At 45.1% G+C, this 20,196-nt stretch overlaps 1 protein-coding gene across 1 annotated transcript in view; it reads left to right on the forward strand.

Moving 5' to 3' along the window:
- The window catches only part of ADAMTS7 (ADAM metallopeptidase with thrombospondin type 1 motif 7), a 431,623-nt gene that overhangs the window by 303,756 nt on the left and 107,671 nt on the right, over window positions 1–20,196 (forward strand). Inside the window, exon 17 of the mRNA XM_069222951.1 lies at window positions 17,102–17,228. Within this exon, the coding sequence (XP_069079052.1) occupies window positions 17,102–17,228 (127 nt within the window). The remainder of the gene's footprint in view (window positions 1–17,101; window positions 17,229–20,196) is intronic.

Below are 20,196 nucleotides of genomic sequence, written 5' to 3' on the forward strand. Positions count from 1 at the left end.
GCTCCCTTAAGGGAGGCAGGCTGACTGGCAGGAACAGTACTACATTTTGGCCTCTATCGTAGCACTCCAGCACCCTCGGAATGTTGCAGACAGTGCACATTCCGATGTTACTGGGCAGGGGGACCCCTGCACTGTCCATGCCACAAGCATGGGCAGTGCAGGGGCACCTCTGTGGCCCCTGCAACTGGCTTTTTGCCAGATTTTCCAAGGCGTGGTCCCCACCATGGAAAGCCCGGTGGAAAGCTGAGTTGCAATCAGCAAGGTTCAGCGCAGCCCTGGCTGAGTACAACTCAGGCCACCGTCACCTCGTTGGGAACCATGTCTGCCCTTCCAGGGTTGTAATATGGCAGCCAGATCGCCTGAGGTGCAGTGGTTCATCCGTCACTGCAAGTGAGGCTGTCTTCGGACTGAAACACTCGTAATGAGGGCCTAAGTGTGTGTTTGTTTTGTTCGTAGAATGGACTTTTTCTAAGAATGTTGTAATAGTTAGCTACTTCTCTTACAGGGACATACCCTAGTGTAATCATTTTGTTTTATTGTTTCAAAGGCCAATTTCCTGTTCGTTGCATATTTTACAGTTAGTGCAGATTGTTGGAGGAGTCTCCAGATATTTTGCTTAAAATGATAGTAACAGCCTTGTATGGCTGTGTTTGGGTATAGTTTAACTATTGTTTGGATTATGGCTTGTTATAAGTGGATTGTTATTTTATGATGTGGAGAGTAGTTGTTTTAATTTTATTTTGGTTTATTAGTTTGTAGTAAGTTCTACTTTGTTTAATAGGTAGCAAGGTGTATGTCAATGGTATATTAGTGTTTTGATATTCAACATGTAAGGTGTATAGTGAATGGCTTGGGGCACATTTTGAATGTCCCATCCATCATCCATGTTTGATATTACCTTTGTTTTAATACGTTATCTGCTGTTTCTCATTGTTAAGGTTGTCATGTAGGAGGAAGAGTTATTCATTATGTGTGGTGGTTTGAGTGTTCGGGAATTGAGATATCTTGGTATCTTCTAGGGGTAGGAGAAGTATCACTGGTGGCCTTTTTAGTTCAAGCTATTAAGCATTTGATGGTGGGTAGAGCTGGGAGCTGCCTGTGATGTGTTCAAGTAATTTAGGGAGTATATATTTTAGTATTTTGGTAGTGGCCTCCTAGGAACTAGTGCTGGCCTCTCCTACATCTTGTAGTACTTGCCTTACTTCGATTTTTGTGACATTTGGGAGGGTTTATGATCCCTCACATTATTTACAACATCATCTTTTTGCTCTTCCATAACAAGCATTAGAGTAATATTTTGTACATTTAAAAATACCATTTTTGGTGCTTGTAGTTTCTTGGCTGCAAGTGTAGCCCATGTGAGAGAGTAACTGATTGCCTTTCTGTGATGTAATGTATCTTGTTCTTTCTGTCATTAAGGGCGTCATTATGACTTTGGCGGTCCCACCACAGGACAGTCAAAGCCGCAGAAAGGACAACACCATCATGCCGGTGGTACCGGCAGACAGTGCGCATTCTGATGGTGCTCGGCAGGGAGGCCCCTACACTGCCCATGCCATAAGCATGGGCAGTGCAGGACCCCCCCCGTGTCCCCCAACACTGGCTTCCCGCTAGCCCTTTTATGGGATAATATATTTTAATTACATTTGAATAATTTTACATTACATTTATAGCATGCATACAAAATTATGGCCATCATTTTCTATTTTATACTATTGTTGATGGTAATTGCAGTTTTTTTCTATTTTCCATTGGGTTTGTTATAATGTGGATCAGGTGCCTTCTTTTCTGTTGAGGAAAAAAAATGTTGCTTTGGTTTTATTTTAAATATTTGTTTGTGGGTAGCTTGTAAGAGCTGAGGGATTTTAGTTTGATTTTTAGCTTTTAAGGTAGACATGATATTTAAAACTGTTTTTAATTTACTTTTACCATGATCGCTGGAGCTTCTTGGTGGGTTTTTAGTTTGTCAATGGCGTGGTTTTGAGAATTTAGATGTAGATTTAAAGGTAATCATATTTTTGTTTCTGATTTGTGTTCTCGATATGAGTAAAAATTGATATTTTTAAAGGGGAAATTTTGGTGCTCAATATTTGTGTTTTTATTACTTAAGGTTAGGAATGGTATAATATAGAGAACAATACTTAGACTCTCATTACGAGTGTGGCAGCCTCACAACTGCCACAGTTGCGGTCGCGGTCTGGACCGTCACCAATGCGGCGGTCAGACCACCACATTAAAACCCTTGCGGTCGGACCGCCAGGGACCCAGCAGTTCCGCCAGGATCTTGGATCCTGGCGGTCTGGAGGTGGCAGAGATCCTAACCCGCCATGCCAGCGCTGCCATGAGGGTTACGATCTTGTTCTCCGCCAGCCTTTTCATAACGATAATACTGCCATGAAAAGGCTGGCGGAGAACTGGTGCAGAGAGTCATGGGGGCCCTCCACTTCCAAGCATCATTGTTCACTGTCTACTTTGAAGATCGCAATGGTGGTGTGCACATTGCAGGCTACAGCACTGCCGCCGGCTTGATTACGAGCCGGTGACAATGCTGTAGCCTGTTTTCCACTAGGCTGGCAGTCGGAAACGAGGTTTTCGCCCACCAGCCTGGCGGGAAACTCTTAAATGGGTCGGCAGGGAGGTAACCTGTGGCAGCAACCTCCCCGTCAGAATTTCACGGATGGTGAAAACCGTCTACCGAACTTGTAATTACCCCCTCATTTTCTGATATTTTAGTGAATCGATATTTTTAGCATAGATATTTTGTCATTGATCCCTGGCTAGAAATGGATGTAAAATCAGTCATGTGTATGCTATGAATAACGCACACATGAAGAGAACAAATAATTAGTAAGCACGAAATATGGCCCTGCATTTTGCCATTGAGGTGTTCTGGTGACATCAGAACCCACAAAGCGAAGGCTGAGTATTTTATAAACGTCAGCTGAGCCCTGGGATTGCAATATAGGACCTTATAAGACATGTATCAGTTAAGTATTTTTATATTACATATTACTTTGCTGCAATTAGCATGAAAAGGGTGATTTTTGTCAAGCAAGGAAATGTTTATTGAAAACATTATATTAAATACTGAGCTAAATTGTATATTTGTAGCTGCTGTCTACATTGTATAGCTATCAATGGTCCCTCACTGAAATTAAAATATACAGGTGTTGCTTATCTTTCATCAAGACTAAGCTGATCAAACAAATTACAATGGTGAAGCTCTGTTGAGTGGTTTGTGAGGTCATTATCTAAATATAGTGTACCTTATGTTTCTAGTTTTGAAGGCTGTCTGATTTTAGGTCTAACACGCAAGCGATCTGCGGTGTTGTAATCTCTGTGATCGTTTAAGCACACCCATCACTTTCACTTGTTCATGGGCTTGACGTTTAAAAAATCCTTTGTTATCATTGGTAACTCTTTTACGTTTGTCCCTCCTTGAGGCAGTTTTGTTACTGCCTTGGCCATCGACCCTGTTACATGGATAATTGGCACGTTTGCCGATATGTTTGAATGCAAGCTAACTTCTTTTTCCTTTAGTGTCTCTCCTTCGCGCTCATGCCTGCCATGGCGCTTTGATTTGGCTCACTTATGTCAACTGTTTTACTTTTCATGTTCAATTTATGTGGCAAGAAAAGTCCAGTTCGGAATTTACAGCACTAATAGCTCTAACTCGAGCAAACGTGAGACCCATTGCATTGAAAATGCTTGTTCTTGGTCGCCACTGTGACTGCCAGCAATGTTTATCAAAACTAGAGAGTGTTCCCTTAAAAATGCCGCCAATTTGGAGGAAAAAGCGTGAGGCATAAAAAACCTTCAACCAGCCGTTGCAGGTGACAGTAGTACATTAATAGGTGAAGAACGTAGCAAGTCCAACGCTATACGTGCTTACAGTACCCAAGATAGAGCCAGAAAGGAAAATACAGGAATCCTGAAGCAAGGAAACTGAAAGACAACAGGAGGGAAAACATCACAGGAAGCAAAAAAGTAGTGAAGAAGCCCTCGGGCTGAAAACAGCTGTAAGCGTTGTGACATAACCATCGATTTAGGTGGTGCATTTAATACTTTCCTGCTCATTTTGGACGGTAAAAGAAACAAGGTCACATTGGAGACCAATCATAGAAGCACTGCAGAAGGCAGCCATGATTGATTGGGAAAAATGAACCCTCATCCCGGCCTCGTCAAGGTATCTAACTTTCTAGAGCATATACGGCCAGGCATTCTTACACGTGCCTCTGCACCTGCCATACATTCACGCCGGAAGGATTTTCTCCAGTGGTAGGCAACCTACGCAGCACCACCACCTCAGTTCCCACAAAGGGCATATGCAATCCACAAAGGGAAGTTTCAATATCTACAGTGTCCTGCTTAGAGGGACTAACTAGCTGGAGGGAGGCGACTCACACATTGGGTGAAATCTGTATTTCACTAGAATTATGTCTTATCTGTAAAATAACAGATCCCTGTGATACACAGGTTTAGAAACCACTGCCTATTGGATAATACTAGCGGCCAAACATGTGCTATATTTTTTTACAGAAATACAAGACTCGTAAAGTATAATGTTAAAATGAAGCACTAGGAACACTGCTAAAGCGTATGTAACCTGTTCTGCCAGTAAAGTTTATTTGAAGTTTAATGTGGGAAGGCGGGAGAGGGGCGAGAGAAGAAGGTGAAAAGGCTGGGGGGGGGGGGTGAGTAAGAATACTGGGAGTGAAGAAATGGGAGGGTGAAAATACGAATAAAAGTAGGGGAACGAGAGGCTGCAAAGGGAGAGAGTATGCTGGGGAGAGGGTTTGGGTAGAGAGAGTGAGGTAGATGATTGTGGAAGGAAGGAGGCAACGGATAATGAGATAAGGTAGACAGATGGGTAAATGTTGAGCAGAAAGTAAAGGGAGAACGAAGAGGAAGAGAGGGAGGAGAATGAGGAAAGAAATGAGAGGAAGATGTGTTGGGAGGAGAAAAAAAGAGGAGCTTGTGAGAAAATGGTTTAAGCATGATAGGGACCGAGCGGATGAGAGGAAGGTTGGACGAGTGTGAAGCGTTAGAAAGCGTCAGTGAAGAAGGAAGACTTGAGACGTTAGAAGGAAGGAATGAGAACAGAGAGTTGAGGGCCGGTGGGAGCGGGAGAAGTGAGGGGCGGGACAGAAGGCGGCGGTGGAACTCAGTGGGGATAGCACAGGTCAATATAGAGCAGTGCTTTAAATGGGCCGGTACTCTCCGGTACTGAGTACCGGCACTTTTTTATTTTGAGAGCGAGAGTACCGGCACATCTAAAGAAAAACGTAATACTTTTAATTGGAGAGTACCGGTACTTTTCGGAAACAAGCAGGTACTCTGGCACAGAGTACCTGCACTTGAATTTTTCCATTTCAAGCACTGATACAGAGGGAGCAAGAAATGGAACCAGCGAGGGGTGAGAGTGACGAGGGGACCGTGGGTATTTGGTGGGGGGAGAACACGAAGCAAAGGAAGACAATGAACGAAGGTTGTGGGTAAGGACTGGGGAAATACGGCAAGGAATTAAGCGACGTGAATAAGTGTCTGTTTGGAGGAATGAGATGGGGGGACGCACACGGAGAAGGGAGGAGCTGGAGACCGTGGTAGGAGGCGCAGGGGATGCAGGGCGGGGGCCGGAGAGTGCAGAAGCCTCGAGAGGAGTGGAGAAGGCGGGTCGAGCATGTGAAGCAAGACGTGGAGGGGCGGGCTGACACTGCGATAAAGCCAGTGAGAGGAGTCCTGGAGAGGGAGGGGCGAGGGAGGTTGGAGAGGCTGAAAGAAGCAGGGGGGGGGGGGCAAGGTGAGACCCCCCGATGGTAATGAAAGGCGAGCGAGAGGACATAAGAAAAAGATGTGGAGGGAGGAAGGGAACCAGGGGAAATGGGCGAGGGAGGCGAGAGCGGAGGCAGTGCCTGTGGGAGGCAGGGGACCATGAAGCCTGTGGGAACCCTCCGACTGAACATGATGCCCGCAGCTTCGGCGTCCTCTTGATAAAGCCTGCTTTGTTCCAGCTGACAATGGCCTCCCGGCCCTTGCAGCGGCCAGCGCAGCCTGTTTGAAGACTCGCAGGTTAACAAGTTCGCAGCTCATGGAAAAGTTTCCGCAAAACCAGATGGTTGTCACATGACAGGCACTGCAAAGCATGTAGTGCCTAACTAAGGAGAGAGCAGAGACTTGACTAGTGCCAAGGGTGTGGGCATAACACTTTCCAGACAGTGTTCAGGGCGTGGGCATAATAACCACCTAGACATAGTGCCAAGGGGATGGGCAGAACTTCCATCTACGGACGAAGGGGCCGGGGTGTGAACGCAACCCCCTCCGGACATAGGCTGTCGAGGCTGTGAGCACAAACCCACCGAATCATAGTGCCCAGGCTGCGGGCATAACCCGTACCAGGCACAGGGTGCCTATGCTGTGAACATAGCCCCTACCAGACTTATAGTGCCCACCAAGTACAGGGACATAAAAACCACCTAAACGCGCAGTTACTGATATTTCACACAACACAACAATGCAATTTGCTGCTTTGCGTGAAAGGTCAAGAGCAGAAATGTTCCCTCTTTAGTAAGATATGGCACACTTCTCCCTCCTAGCACTGGCGCACTGTGCTGCCGGGAGCCAATGCAGACACCCTTGCGGCACCCAGCGCACACCGCAAGGATGCCTGTGTTATGGGCTGGATAGTTTTTGTGCAGGAAGGCATACCTTTCTGCACAAAAACAATCCTCAGAGGCAATTTCCTCTTTGTATGTGTGAAGCAGAATGAAGAGATTTCTCTTTGTTACGCCTATGGTAAGTGCACCATTTTGGCGCAATCCCAGTTTTACCGACTTCCAGTAAATCTGGGATTGCGTCCTATTCTATGGGTGTATAGAGGGGAATGCCCATGAACCCCATGGGTTTTCCATCATGAAAAGACTGGTGGAAAGGGGAATCGTGATCGGCTCAGCTCCACTGAACTCAGCGCTGCCTTGGCTGATCTCTGATTGCCGCCATGCCATCAGGAACCATGTTCCTGGCAGTGGTCCGACTGCCAGGTTCGTAATGTGGTGGTCACACTCTTAAGAGAGTGGCTTAGACTCCACCCACATGTTAGTTGTCCTGAGTACATGATTTGATTGGACTGAAGTTGTGTGCATCCACTGAAAAGAATGCTCTTATTGCATTTTCTGATGGATACAACTACCTGTGGATTCCTCGCCTTATGAATTCTCCCAATGCTCCAGCATTCAATGGAAATTTTCTTCCTAGCTCTTCACGTCGACAAGGACATCACAATAGCATGGCTCTGCATGTAACTCCGTCTGACATCAATGGAGCCATAAGAAGTCCTGGCCGGCGTGCTGACGTCAGTTCCCTTTTTCCCACGTCTTCGACGCTAACGTTTTTTTTCTACCTCTCCGTAGTAAACTATTTTGAGGAAATTGTTATGTAGTGCTACAATGTCTTCACTGAAAAAAACGGGATTTAAACCTTGTAGCAAGTGCAGAGGCCACATGTCGGCGACGGATCCACTCAAAAATTGCTTTTGGTGCCTGAGCTGTGATCACGACGTGGAATGTTGCGCATCCTGCCCGCATATGAACCCGAAGGCTTTGAAGGAGAAAGAGCCTAAGCTTTTCTTGGCAAAAGCAAAGAAAGAGCAGAGAGGTCGCTGAAGATCGAAGACAAGGGATACTTCATCACACAGATCTTCAAGGTCTCATAAGAAGCAACGCCGACGGCATGAGTCAAGACGCCGTTCATCCTGAGATCGGTCTCAGTCTCCTCTGAGACGGCACCTCACGGCGTGGGAGGTGAGCCCTACAGTTTCTCTTCGGCCTCAGAGCTAGCAGGCTTCTCTGGCGCCGACCTTGATCGAGATCTCTGAGTCCCCAGCAAGTCGAATGTCTCATTTTTCTCCTGCATCCTCTCATGGTCAAGAGTCTGGTGTTCGAGTAACAGATTCAGCTCAGCCACCTCAAGGGGAGCAAGAGTATCCTGCCTCCCCAGCTCTGGGAGCGGATCCATCATTATTCCTCAAAGCTATGATTAGCATTTTTAACAGAGCGATGGTCCCCTCTGGTGCACCTGCTGGTCCCACGGGTCCGTTGGCTTTCACGCTGGGGTTGCTGGTGCCATATAAGCAGGCCCCATTTGTGCCCTCTTCTACCAGCAACTCCTTGTGACGGTACTGGCTTGGCGCCGATTATGTCACCACCTCTACACCTACCAACGCCACGTTTGTAGTCCAGGCTAAGGTCGAGAAGGAGGGCCTTGAGTCTTTTGGAGGAGCAAGAGTATCAAGAACAGCTATTGGAGGAAGGAGACATTCCGGAGCCTTCAGGTGATTTTCAGGGCTTAGACTCTGTTAGTGTGTTGGATATGTCCCCTGAGTGGGAGCTTTTATCCCCTAGAGATGAACTCATGGCAGACGCAACTACGTACCACAGGGTGATAAGGAAGGCAGCAGAATTTTTGGACTTACCACTTCCTGCATCAGATTTGAAAAACAATATTTTGACTGAAGTTTTGCATCCCATCAGCTTCTTCTTCTGAGCCTCTCCTCCCTTCCAATTATGCCCTCACAGAACTCATTTTGGAGATATGGAGGAAACCAGTGACGACACCGGCGGTTTCTAAGCCTGAAGTTAGAAGGTACAGGGTTCCTCCAGGTGATCTGCAGTTCCTGTCCCAGCATCCAACACCTGAGAGCTTGGTGGTGCAAGCTTCTTGTTCTGCGCGGTCGGCTCTGGGATTGTTCTCTACAACACCATCTGATAGGGAGTCGAAACGTATGGAGTAGTCTGCTAAGAAGTGCTTCTCAGGCAGCATGGCCTTAAAATCTCTAAATGCTACATGTGTGCTGGGGAGATATATCTATGCCTTAATGGATTCAGCAAAAGCAGTCGTTCCAAAATTGCCACAGGATGTGCAGGGGCACTTTAGTGAACTGTTGCAGGACAGTCAAGCGGCAGAAAAGCAGGTCATTCAATCAGGTCTGGGCACTGCAGACTCAGTTGCTAGGTCCATTGGCACTTCTGTTGCGACTAGGAGGCATGCTTGGCTCAGAGGTTCTGGTTTTTCCTCTGATGTTCAAGCTACGTTTATGGACCTCCCTTTTCATGGTGCAAGACTGTTTGGGGTTAAGGCGGATTCAACCTTGGAAAGATTCAATGATAGCAGGGCTACTGCAAAATCTTTGGGTCTTCAGGCTTCATCTTCTGCGCCCTTCAGATCTTTCTGGAGATTCAGAGGGTTTGGCCGTGGGTCGTCCTTTCATGGAAGGCTACAATCCAATGTCCATCAACCTGCCAACCATCTCTACAGGTCCTAAAGGTGCTGTGGGAGAGTTAGGATGCAAGGAGCCACATAACAGCCTTCCGCTTCATCCTCTGGGGGAGTCCAATCAGGAAAGCAGCCCTAGTTTTCACTCCATATACCAGCATGTTCTACACATAGGAGGAAGGCTGTTACATTTTTCCCACAAGTAAGAGTTAATTACATCAGACTTTTGGGTGCTGAGCATAGTGGGAAAAGGTTATGACCTTCCTTTCGGGAGTTTCCTCCACCCTTCCCTCCCCGTCATTCATTTTACATGGAAGAGCATCTCTTGTTGCTTCAGCAGGAAGTGCATGCCCTTTTGTTAAAAGGTGCAGTGGAGTTGGTTCCGGAGCAGGAAAAGGGTCAGGGATGTTATTCAAGGTTTTTCCTGATTCCTAAGAAGGATGGTCGTTTGAGGCCTATCCTGGATCTGAGGATTTTGAATTGGTTCCTCAAACAGGAAAAGTTCAAAATGCTGACCCTAGCACAGGTGCTTCTTGCGTTGAACAAGGAAGACTGGGTGGTGTCTATCGAGTTACAGGATGCTTATTTTCATATCTCTATTTTTAAGTGGCACAGGAAGTATCTCCGGTTCATAGTAGGGTCGCAACACTACCAGTTTGCAGTTCTTCCTTTTGATTTTACTTCCGCACCTTGAGTCTTCACAAAGGTAATTGCAGTGTTTGCAGTGGACCTCTGAAGGAAGGGAATGTTTGTATTCCCTTACCTGGACGATTGGCTGATCAAAGCCGGGCCCCGGAGCTCATGCTGCTATATTTGCAGTTGACAACCCAGTTGTTCAGCCTGGGCTTTACGGTAAATGTGCCCAAGTCTCACCTGGAGCCCTCTCAGCACCTCCTGTTCCTAGGGGCAGTACTGGACATGACATTGAATCGGGCCTACCCTCCTCCACAGAGGATTCAGGACATTCAGGCGATGATTTCAATGTTTCAAAAGGGAGCGGCTGTTCCAGTCCTCAAGGTCCTAGGTCTGCTTGGTCTGTTTGCGTCCTGCATTCTGTTGGTCACTCATGCATGTTGGCACATGAGGGCTCTCCAGTGGTGCCTCCGCAGGTAGTGGTTTCAGCACAAAGGAGATCTCAAGGAGTCAATAACGATCTCCAGGTGGATCTGCGATGGTGGACTATGGACGACAAACTTTCTCAAGGAAGGCCGTTTTGTCTTCCACCTCCGGTGACCACGGTCATAATGGATGCTTCCACTCTAGAGTGGGGAGCTCATCTGGGGGACCTGATGATCAAAGGCCTTTAGTCTCCAGTAGAACAGATGTTTCACATCAATCTGTTAGAATTGCGGGTGATACGTCTGTCTCTCAAGGCCTTCCTCCTGTCCATTTGCGGTCAGTCAGTACAAGTCTTGACAGACAACACTACCGCGATGTGGTATATCAACAAGCAAGGGGGAGTAGGGTTGTACCTCCTCTGCAGAGAGGCTCTGCGGCTCTGGTGCTGGGCGCAGGACCATCGGATTTACATAGTAGCAAGTCATCTGACCGGAGTTCTCAACGTACGTGCGGACAGTCTCATTCGGCACTTCTCGACCGATCATGAGTGGTGCCTCCATCCGGATGTGGTTCTTCACATCTTCCGGATATGGGGAGGTCCTCAGATAGACCTGTTTGCCACTCGTGAGAATGCACACTGCCTGTCGTTTTGCAGCCTCCAGTATCCAGTGCAGCGGGCATTGGGGAACGCGTTTCAGCTGTCCTGGTGCGACCAACTGCTTTACGCGTTTCTTCCCATATCCTTGATTCCTCGAGTTCTGAGGAAGATTCGCCAAGATCGGACCGATATATTAATATCCCCGGATTGGCGAAGAAGGGTGTGGTACGCAGACCTCCTTCAACTCTCACTGTGCCCTCCGCTCCATCTCTCAGGGTAGACCTCCTCTCACAGTCATAGGGGCAGGTTCTATACCCCACCTCAAGAACCTGCACCTATATGCCTGGAGATTGAACGGGGCAATCTGAGTTATTTTTCTCTCCCTCTAGAAGTGGTGGATGCTATCTTATCGGCCAGGCGACACTCCACCAAGGCTGTCTATGCCAATAGATGGGCAAAATTTGCTACTTGGTGTAGAGAGAGACAAATTGATCCCTTAAAGGCCCATTTATCTGATATTTTGCTTTTTGCACTTTCCTTGGCACAGAAGGGTTGTGCATTTGAGACAGTGAAAGACTACAGTATTTATCAGCGCTGTCGGCTTTTCTTTGCCTTCCTGATCAGCCTTCCTTATTTAGGTCCCCTACAGTTCTTAGATTCCTTAAAGAGTTAACTAACAAGTTTCCTCCCACTGCGTTTGTAATGCCTCAGTGGGATTTGAATTTAGTTCTGACTTTTTTGATGGGTTCACCGTTTGAGCTATGCATACTTGCTCGTTGAGGCTTTTGGTTTTAAAGACTGTTTTTCTAACAGCCATAATGTCAGAGTGACATGTGAGTGAGCTTCAGGCTCTTAGTGTGAAACCTCCTTTTACTACCTTTCATGCTGACAAGGTGGTGCTGAGAACCAGGGCTGCTTTCCTTCTAAGGTGGTCACTCCCTTCCATCTGGGACAATCTATAACACTCTTGTCCTTTTACCCTCCTCCCCATCTATCAAAGGAGGAGGAAAAACTGCACCACTTGGATCCGAGAAGGGCCCTGGGCTTATACATAGAAAGGACGAGAGACTTCAGAATTGATGATCAGCTCTTCATTGGATATGTGGGCAAAATGAAGGGCAAAGCTGTCCACAAGAGGACCCTTTCAAGGTGGGTCATTCTTTGCAGAAAGAGTTGTTATTCACTAGCAAAGAAGGTTCCCCCTGAGGGCATTAGGGCCCATTCCACCAGGGCTAAGTCTGCCACTTCGGCTTTGGCTAAAGGTGTACCGGTTGCTGATATTTGTAAGGCAGCAACTTGGGCTTCCCTCCACGTTTCCGTAAAGCATTATTGTTTAGACTCAGAAGTGAGGAGGGATGTCCATTTTGCCTGTTTTGTTTTGCAGGACTTCTTGGTTTGACCAGTCGGGCACCCACCTCTGAGTGCGGGACTGCTTTGGGATTCTATTCATAAGGTGAGGAATCCACAGGTAGTTGTAGCAATCAGAAGAACAAGTCACTTACCTTCGGTAAGGCTTTTTCTGGTGAATACAGTAGCTACCTGTGAATTCCTCATTTCTGTTGAATGCTGGCGCATTGGGAGAATTCATAAGGAGAGGAATCCACAGGTAGCTACTGTATCCACCAGAAAAAGCGTTACCCAAGGTAAGCAACTTGCCCTTTTAGCTTGTGGCTAAACTTGCATTCAAGACAGCAGAACTTAATTGTTTATGGCGGCATGTGAAGGTTGTAGCTTGGTCTGCTCATTATGAAACGTTAGGATAAAATCAGTAGGCCTGAAGTATTTATTGTGAAAATCATGTATTAATCTCCATCTATGTAAGGGTAGATTATTCTTATTCTATAGAAAATCCTGCAGAGAAAAATGTTGTTGCGTGGAATCTCACAGATTTCTGTAGTAGACAAGGGTATTGTTGTTGGAAACCCACCCAAACAAACCATGGAGTTAGAAGATGTGCTCTAGAATAATCCTTATTATGCATTCTTAGGAGAGATTGTATATTGTTAAAACAACTGTAATTTTAACATATTTGTAATTGCATTACTGTATATTTGATAATAAAGGTAATGAGCCAATTGTTCGTTATGAAAAGTTATGATAGAAGCAGTAGGCCTGACCTATTTATTGTGAAAAGCATATGTTAAAGGCGGCAGGCATTTAAGGGTAGATTGTTATAATTAATAGGGTTGACAGCCATGGCTGTTTTAACTACTCACTGCTACAGGCTACCACCACTGTAGTAAAGCCTACCTGTAGGTATTTTGTTACGTGGGATCTCACAGATTATAATAGACAACAAGCGTTGTGGTGTTGGTTACACCCCCCTGACAAACAGTTGATACAGAAGATTTGCAGCATGAGAATCCTTCTTAGGTCCACTAGGAGAGATAGTATTTTGCTTTGACAACTGTAATTGTGTAAACATTTGTAATTGTATGCCTGATGGTACACAGAAGGCCTGGGTTGGGTATGGTAACAAGCCACCAATAACAGCTATAGAGCTGGTTGGTGTGCTGGGAAAAGTTATGTCAGATGTCATAAGCATGATCTGTTTATTATGAAAAGTTGTGACAAAGGCTGTAGGCTTGTCCTATTTATTGTAAATAGTATTTGTTAAAGCTAATAAGCCTCTTACAGTGAATTGTTTTCACGCTATGTTTTAGGCTGTAGACGTATATGTTATTATATGTGATCACACAGATTTTGGTCATCCACTCTGAGACCCTGGATTATGGTTCTTGTTAGGTCCTGTTGTGAGGAGTGTTGTTGGTTTGCCAATTAGGTCTCAGTTGGCCATGGTAGCAAGGCAAAATAAAGGTTATAGGCCTGATTGTTACAAAAATGTATGATAAAGGCAGTAGGCCTGACATATTGATTGTGAAAAGCATATATTAAAGTTAATTGGCATTCAAGTGAGGATTGTTATTTCCCTGAATTAAACCCCGCAAGTAGGACTTTTGTTACAGGAAATCTCACAGCTTACCATAGTAGGCAAGGGTTTGGGTGTTTGTTACCTTCTTTGGTAACAAACCATGAATATGAAAGTTTTGCACTGTGAGAATCCCGGTTAAACCCTGTTAGGGGAAATAGCCTTTTGCCAATTGTAATTTTGTATACTTTTGTAATTTTATGTCAATATGCCAGTTGGTTGCCTTGTGTGAAATCTTAAGTTAAATACAGTAGGCCTGTTTTGGTTATTGTGGCAAGCCAATGATCACCAGGAAAATGTATTTTTATGTCATATATCTGTTTATTATGAAACTCTGTTTAATATGAAAAATTACGACAAAAGCAGTAGGCCCTATTTATTTACTATGTTACCCATATGTTGAAGCCAAAGGGCCTTTAAAGGCAGATTGTTTTTGTGCTATGTTAATGCTTGCATCCACATTTATTCTTACATGAAACCTCATACATTACCTTAGTAGGGAGAGTTTTGTTGTTGGTTTTGTCCTTTGACAAACTCCACTGGGTTGAATATTTGGACTACAGTAATTCTCACATTACCTTAGTAGGGAGGATTTTGTTGTTTGTTACCCCCTTTGACAAGCCCCATTAGGTTGAATATTTGGACTGTAATCATTTTTGCTAGTATCTCTTCAGAAGGCCTGACATGTTTAGCTATCTCCCATGATCTTGTAATAAAACAAATAATTAAATGCATCCATCCATATATATATATATATATATATATATATATATATATATATATATATATGGATGGTCTTTGGGTCAGCCCTCTTCTGCCACTGGTCATTCTCAGTGTCACTTACACTCTGCTTTCATACATGACTGCGTACATCATTCAGTAATATTTCAGTCCATATCAGTCATTGTCTCGCTTGCCCTGAGAATTACCACATTTTCTGATTACACGTGCACATCCCTTGAAAGTGAGTGCGCTTCACTGTCATGCTTGGTTGGCCAGTCCTTTAGTTTTGTAATTTTCTCTTTGTATAGTTCACTTTTCACTTCTTTGCTTCTCCTACTTTTTATTTAAATTTTTTATAAGAGGTTACTACAACTCACAATGGGTGGCTTGCTTGCCACTCATTTGATCTGCAGTGGGCCGCATTCTTCACTGCCTTTTTCTCCAAATCAGGTGACCATAATGGATTGCTGTTGTCCATGGTGTGTATTTGTTTTACCATTCCAAGATGGCCAACGTGTTGTTTTTAAAGGTAGTGGCCTTGTTGTAACTTTAAAAGATCAATAGACTATGTACAATACTTTTGCAGGTGTTTAGTTATTACAAGCATACGCCCTCTGTGTCTAGACGGTGGCACATTTTCTTTTTTCTGCTTGTATTCTTATAATTTATCCAACATATGTTGTTGAGTTTTTTGTGCGTTTTATTGTGGTTGTGTCAGAGAGTGAATGCAAGAATCAGTTAGTCTTTTTTAGCCCAGAGGTGTTAGCACTGCCAATGCTTTTTAACAGATGGTTGTAACTATGATCAGCGTCTTAGAGTTTTAACTTGTCCAGGGCTTACAAGTAGCCCTTTCCAGGGTCATCACAAGCTAGTAAAAGATGAGGATGTGTGCTTCTGGGCCCAATAATTGCAGGGCCCCACTGCTACTGCTAAATCTATTTCTGTATCACAAAAGCAAGCCTTGTCTGCTTTTGTGATAGATTCATAATGAGTCAGATAATGTAGGCTGCCACTATATGGCACCATATAATGGTGCTGCCTCAAAATATGTCTAAGGTCATTGTTTTTTCCTTTTGCGAGAGGTCTCCCTCATTCACCAAAGGAGCCCCACATTGGCCTCACATGAGGTTGAGGACCAGTAGTCTCAAGCTGGGACTCAAAGCTTTGGTCAGAAGCCCATGGCTGGCACCGTTGAACGTCAGTGTGCTGAACGCCAAGGCTAGGTAGTTTTGATTCTGCCTCTTGCCTCTTTAAACCATTTCTCTCTTTGTCTACATGTTCCGTCTTTCTCATCCTCCGTGCTTCTTCCCTTTGTTTGTTTCTCTCCCTTGATCTGTGTCAAAGTCTAATAATTGCCGGCCCCCAAAAATGAGTGCTAGTGGCCCCACCCACAAATTCCAACTCAAATTAAGCACTAAGGGACACATATGGCTATTTCTGTGAGTGAGGTGTGACCCATTTAACCCCAGATTGATATGATTCATTCTGTCTGGCTAATGAGCTCTTTGTATACATGATGTTTGGGCCTGAGAGCCCTTATGTGAGGCTGCTTGTGTATGGCTTTAAGGCCTTTTCTTGCCCCAGTGCAGAAAGTGTTTAATGTGCGGTATCTCATATGCCACTGCTGTTTACCAGTGGTATCCCAGGACCCTTAATGGGTAGAGCTATTAGGCAGTCCCAATAGGAATGCACTTAAAAATACCAGTACCTTTGGTTCAGAATCATGCTGCCACCAACAATAGTCATCTCATAGCCTGTGATGATAAAACAGTAGCCCCCCTAATCAGTATGTTTTCTTTGGGGCAACTCACTGTCATCAGAGCTTAGCTCTACTGGCAAACCGCACTGTGCAAACCTGAAGCACTAGCAGTGTATTCTCAGATTGTCAAGTCCATTGGCGGGAAAGCAAAGGCAAGTCATAAATGTAGAGGACAGGGCAGCATAATTTTCTATGCAAGGAGTACTTTTGGCTCAACAATGGCACAGTGCGGAGGCCACAGGTATGAGGCTGAGGGTGTGTGATGAAGTTCTGAGGTTGAATGTATGAGGCTGAAAGTGTGTAATAGAGATCTAATGCCATATATGTGGAGTGCTGCTTTTAGGCTCCAAGCGTAAAGTAAAGGTCTGCAGATGCTGGTGGTACTGTGTTCATAGAGCGAAATGTGCAGATGTGTAGTCTAGTTCTGAGCCCCTAAATGTGCAGTGCAGTGTGGCTCCACACTTGCAGGTAAAACTGCAAGTGCGAGGTAAAGGACAACTCCACTGATATCTGTAGGAACTCTGAGATCCCAAGTGTGGTGAAGATCTGCGGCAAAATGTGTAGAAAGCAACTCTCAGATAGCAGTTATTTAGAACAAGTTTGAGGCAATACGAATGTGTCGGTGTGTATATGTGTGGGGCATCCATGTGCAGCACTAGTGATGCTAAATGTAGGTGAGGCACCGGAACAGGTGTGCTCCTGCTATTATGATTGGGACTTTCTTCAAAGCAGCAGGTCTTATGCTCTGTTTCTCTGCTCCTCACAGGTGTACAGAGGCAGATTGTGTTCTGTGTGGAGAAGTTCTCAGGTATTGTAGAGGAGCGATATTGTGACTCGCGTAACCGGCCAGACGACCAGCAGCGGAACTGCAGCCAGGAACCGTGTCCTGCCAGGTGTGCCATGCCAGCACTGTCAATCTCTCAGCACCCACACCACCCTAGAGATGAGACCTTAAGCATCAGCAATATACAACTCTCAGGGACTAAGTCACCCAACCCTTTTCACATAAACAATACTGGGGACGGGCCTCCATCCGTCTTAGCTTCTACATCATGCTATGCATATGACCTTTTCAGAATCATGCAGCAGTTACAGTTACAATTATGTGAGACTTTGCACCACCACAATTGACCTTTAGTAGCAGTGCCACCTAGCAGTGAGAGTCAAGCCCTAACACACACTCATAACCATCATAGTCTTGTTATCTGTGCACTCCATACATCAACACCTTCACCATGTTGGGCCGGAGAACGTCGGCACAGCAGACTCTCAGCTGTACTGCTATTCAATGCCCATCATCAATAGCCCAATCCTGACCATCAGCCCCAGCCCCATCCAACCCTTAGCTCATACATCATCCTCTGAAACAGACCTTCGGCACCATAAGACCCTCATTGTGAGCACCAACCATCAGTACCATTCCTCATTTAACACTAAGTGCCATCATCCACCTGGTGAGGAAATACCGGGAGCCTACAGGGTCGTTGGGATTGAATGTTCATTCTGTGTGGCTAATGTTATATTACACGAAAGAGGCAGTGAAACCATGATGTGCCCCAGGACCCAAAGAAAAGAAAATTGACATAGAAACATTGAGTACAAAAAGGTACTAGAAACAATATATACCTAGAAAAATTAATCTCTACATGCAAATCTTAATCCACAAGGTCAGAGGAAGGGGCAGGTATGTGCAGAGCAGTGCATTGCCAGCTGTTGTGTTCAGTAGACTATTCAGTGGGCTGCAAAGTCTCTATTTTGTGAATGAGAGAATACTGTTATTGGACGCACAGCACATTCAGAATCTTCGCCTTCTTTAGGCAGTGAGTCTTCTTACATTTTGGAGGTAACATAGGAGAAGTAAATCAAGCCCAAATTTCAGTCTTCCAAAAGAGGTTATTCTTTTGTTTGGGGTTATAAATCTGTTACACAAGCTTTGCAAAACAGAGGGTTATCAAGAAAATAAGCACTGGGTTATATAATTAGAAAAAAGGACCCAGTAGATGGCTGACCTTTTCATGGGTCATGGAATGGTAGGTGGTATTTAATCTTTTTTCTATTATTTCCCCCCTCATAGCTTTGTTCCAAGAGAATATATTTAGCAATCAGGTGCTTAGCTTTACTAATCTGAACCAATCTATCATTAAACTAAGTTCAGCCTAGAAACAGGGGGCTTCACATCATAGAGGAGTTAAAGCAAAATCATGTATCTGTTACGTGGGATTGTTAGTATTACATTTGATTTGTATACCAAATATGCCATTGGAAAGTGACTAGAAACATAGGAAATGTATATGTGCATCTAGAATCGCATATGATCCTAGTGAGTGGTCATTTCTCATTGGTTCTGACCAAGATTCTATCTGTGACAAAATCAGTAACGCACTGAGCTATCTACACAAAATACAAATCTGTGATCTGCCTGTTACATATTGTGCTTTGCAGTGGGGACCTTAACCCTCTGTACTACTTTATCATGTTCCAAAATGGTGACTAGAAAAATTACAGATTTCTCCATTTAGTCATAAACCACCAGAGTTATGTTGCTGTAGTTGTTACCCCTGAAAAATGCCAGACACACAAAGATCTCTGCAGGCTGCTCTTATCTTGCCTTAGAATATCAAAGGGCGCTCCTTCGAGCATGGCCCCCAGTACGGCAGTACCGGTCGCACTGCCCTAAAGCCGGCACTATATATGTATGTATGTGTTATTTGTATAATACAAAACTAGCCCATAAAAGCAGCAGAATGCTGTACAGGGTCAAAGACAAGCACACATTCAATGAGAGATAGAAGACGTTGTTCGCTATTGGATTGCTTCTGCATTGAGATGTAGTGTTTTATGAAGAGGTGTGTTTTCAGCTCTTGGGGTAGCATTGGAGCAGTCCTTAGGGATACCGGGGCTGTGGGTGCACGAATGGAAAATGTCCGCTGTCTTGTTGGTTTCTTTTTTGCCCTTCTTAGTCTCCAGTCAGAAGTTGGCCTAGCTATGTGTGTACACAGATCAATTAGAGATGCTGATCTTGTCCCTAATATAAGCAGGGGTGCTGGTCATGATGGCTTTGCAAATGCTGCAGCTGGTTTTGGAGATGGTGTGGGCTGGCAAGGAGAGCCAATGGAGTTTCAGCAGTCCTGATCACTTTCCTTCTAGTCCTGGAGGAGGTGTGCTGTGCCACGCGGGATGTGCTTTAGTGGTTTCCTGTGTGGAGTTTTAGAGACCATGGAGCAGGGTTGCAAGAGTCGGAAGTCATTTTCCGGAAGAAATGATTTCACCTTCTTTAGCAGAGGGAACTGCTTCCAGGCTGTCTTTACTTTTTGGAAGTGTGTTCCTTTAGGGTGAGATTGGTGTTGAAGATGAATGCAAGTGATTCAGAATTTGGTGGAAGTGTCGGTTTAAAGCACCAAGGGTTTAGTCATTAAGCCTGGCATGTACGATTTGTTGCTTGTTGTTCTCTGTAAGTAACAGGAATTGTGTTTTGGTTGGTTTGAAATTCAAGTAGGCGCTGGACATCCATGCCTGCATGAAGATAGGGCAGTGTTTGAGGAGTTGGATGGCTAGAAGAGATGAGTCTTTCACAAAGACTTTCAAAGACTTTCAGGTAGATCCAAGGATCTCGTGGCTTTTGGTGACCTTGTGCCACAGAGATGACCGCAATGCATATTCATCAGTCAGCTGGGTCTTAGGCAGGCTTCCTGGGGTCAGGTTGATTACTCCTGGCATGTACATTCCCACTCCCTGGTGCAGGCAGATAGGCTCTTCTCTCCTCAGGCTCCAGCACTGAAGTCTTTTCACAGGACCCCAGACCTCTTCCACTATAGAGGAAGAGAAACACCCCAACTAGCACAATCCAACTTTTGGTCGCAT

The sequence above is a fragment of the Pleurodeles waltl genome, chromosome 3_1 (genome assembly GCF_031143425.1).
Source record: "Pleurodeles waltl isolate 20211129_DDA chromosome 3_1, aPleWal1.hap1.20221129, whole genome shotgun sequence".
In the NCBI taxonomy this organism is placed as follows: domain Eukaryota; kingdom Metazoa; phylum Chordata; class Amphibia; order Caudata; family Salamandridae; genus Pleurodeles; species Pleurodeles waltl.